The 2,844-nt window shown below is 38.0% G+C and overlaps 1 protein-coding gene across 1 annotated transcript; it reads left to right on the top strand.

Moving 5' to 3' along the window:
- The first annotated feature begins 867 nt into the window (after positions 1 to 867).
- Positions 868 to 2,013, top strand: LOC131144598 (transcription factor PRE6). The gene is made up of 2 exons (XM_058093329.1): positions 868 to 993; positions 1,858 to 2,013. Exons 1-2 carry the CDS (start codon positions 868 to 870, stop codon positions 2,011 to 2,013), a joined length of 282 nt encoding a protein of 93 aa, XP_057949312.1.
- The last annotated feature ends 831 nt before the right edge of the window (positions 2,014 to 2,844 follow it).

Genomic DNA, 2,844 nt, shown 5'->3' on the forward strand with positions numbered 1-2,844 from the left:
CGAGAGATGCTCGTGTGCGTATTAGTCATAGTTTGTAATATAAAAAATTATATAATTATATAATACATGGGTATAATAATTTATGTATTTGCATACTTGTAGTTTTGTAGTATTGGATGTGTGGTTAGTATTTTAAAGGGAGATAGAAAAAGAATAAGAAATTTTTTTTGATGGGGGAGGGGGTGCTGTAGTAGGATGAAAACAAGAAGGGGAACACATGGCCTTGCGTGCTGAGACTGACACAGAAGAGGCCCGCATCGTGGGCTGATCAACAGGCACATTTCCATTTAACCCACTTGGAGATCTTAACCCCCCTCCTGGGGGGCACGCTCGGGACAGTATGGCCTCTCTCTCTCTCTCTCTCCTCTTTACCCTCTCTCACTCTCTCCAAAATCTTATTTAAAAACAGACCTAGCCCACCGCTTTCCATGCACTCCTATGGTTTTCTTGCTCTCTCTCTCTCTCTCTCTCTCTCTCTCTCTCTCTCTCTCTCTCGTGCATTTCTTTATAATAGGTTCGTGGCTTCCTCATCTCTGTGTCCATAACTTGTCTCAAAACACAATCACCTCTCTCACTTTCTCTCCTATTTAAGGTTGATCACACAGCAACCTAGCTAGCTACTTACCGCATTCCTCCTTCCATACCAGCCCCCATATTTATCCACACATCCGCCCTCGTACAACTCTTATATATAAACATAGTTTAATTTCTGACAAACCCCATCTCTCCACTTAGCTCCCGCTGAATCAATTCCTTCTTCCCATTTTGTCTCCCTGGGCAAGCTAGCTAGCTAGCTTCTTAACCACTGCAATCTCCTCTTGCATATTTTTTCTTTCTTCGAGATAACTAGCTAGCTAGAAATTAAAAATGTCAAGCAGAAGCTCACGTTCCAGGCAGTCCAGCTCCTCCAGAATCACCGACGACCAAATCGCCGATCTCGTCTCCAAGCTTCAACAGCTCGTCCCCGAAATTCGTCACCGTCGCTCCGACAAGGTATATATATATATATATATATATATAACCACATTACATTTTTTGCTTACGATGGTGTCCTAGTCCTACCGGGAATCCCACTAACCCTTTAATTCCTATCTCTATTCGAACGAGATTCGAATCCTTGACCTCTTAACAACGGGGAGTTGATGGGTGGGCTTCATAGTGACCACCAAATTGATGTAAAAGTTTAAATTTATTAATCTTGGGTGCAACCATATATATATATAAACATTCATCATCCATTCAATTCTTCTAATACGAGACAAACTTATAAGTGAAATTCTCAACAATCACTCCTCTTACTTGTGAGTTCCAATTGCTTTCATTTCAAGGGAATCTGTCTCCCTCATGGGAGTAAACTCGATACTCCAACAATTGCTCATGTGGTGGACTTTACCATCACACCTTACCTGTCTCGGATTGCATTCCATGTGCATCTGAACCAATCCTACTAATCTTACTTCCCACATCGATCTTGATCCTATTCACATCAGGAGAATTAGTTACATGTCTCGACTTTTATTATTATTTTTCATGATGTTGTTCATCCGTAGTTACGAATCATTGGCTCTGATACCACTTCTTAGTATCGGAGTAGCCCATGGGTGGGTTTGATACACATGGGTGAAGACCAATTTAATCCAAAAGTTTAAGCATATTGGGTCTTAGACCCAATCATATGTATAAGCACTCATTATCTACTCATTTTTTTCAATGTGAAACAAACTCATAAGTGAAATTCTGAACATAACCAACAATACACATTGTTAATTACTCTTTAGTGACATAAAATCTCAATTAAGCTAACGTTAATTAGTAGCTAATTAAATTTGAATATATTTTTTGTGTGCATGAATTTAGGTATCAGCTTCAAAGGTGCTGCAGGAGACTTGTAACTACATAAGGAACTTGCACAGAGAGGTGGATGACCTCAGTGACCGACTGTCCCAGCTGCTGGCTTCCACCGACAGCAACAGTGCTCAGGCTGCCATCATCCGGAGTTTACTTAATCAATAGTCTTATATATATTTTGCTGAGCTTAATTAGTTTTAAGTTTCATCATCGTGATCATGGAATATATATCGATCCATCTCGATCTCTTTGTTCACTCTTTAATTAATTACTTTCTGGGTATAGCCAGTAGGTAGCTATAGGCCAGGAGAGGACGAGAGAGAGCTAGAAGAGGATCATATATATATATATATATATATATATATATATATATATAGATGTGAGTTAATTAATTACTCTGTTATCCATGATATGGAAATGTATGCTCTTGATGGAATAGGCTTCGATCTTGTACTTAATATTAATTTCTTGTGTGATAAAGGAGTAGCTTAATTTGCATGCATCATGCAATAAATTGCAATTAACCTTGTCTGGCTTCTGTCCATTGACAAGATTGAGGGTAGTTAGAGAGATGTGTGATGCCGTTATAAGTTTGATCATTTTATCTAAAAAGAAATATTTGAAGCAAAGGCCATCACAGGTGACTCACTAAATTAATTAAGCATCGAGATTCACAGAGAAACGCATCTTTGCTTGTATCAGTCCAAATGATACTTTTATATTCTATGGTTAGTAAACTTTAAAGGAAAAATTATCTTTTTAAGTACTTTTCACTTTTTTAATTATCCCTTACAGGGCATTTATGTGGCAACAGCAAGAATTGCTTCTAATGAAAATGCTAGCTCACTCAGGGTTTCCACCAAACACCATTATTCTCAAGCACGATCTTCCGTTAGTATAATATTTAGACTCATTAAAGTATATGTTTCATTTATTCGTATCAAAGTGGAACTTAACTTGACATGTAATAAATATGTTGTGCTTGTGAGCATAAAT

The sequence above is a fragment of the Malania oleifera genome, chromosome 12 (assembly GCF_029873635.1).
Source record: "Malania oleifera isolate guangnan ecotype guangnan chromosome 12, ASM2987363v1, whole genome shotgun sequence".
Lineage (NCBI taxonomy): Eukaryota > Viridiplantae > Streptophyta > Magnoliopsida > Santalales > Ximeniaceae > Malania > Malania oleifera.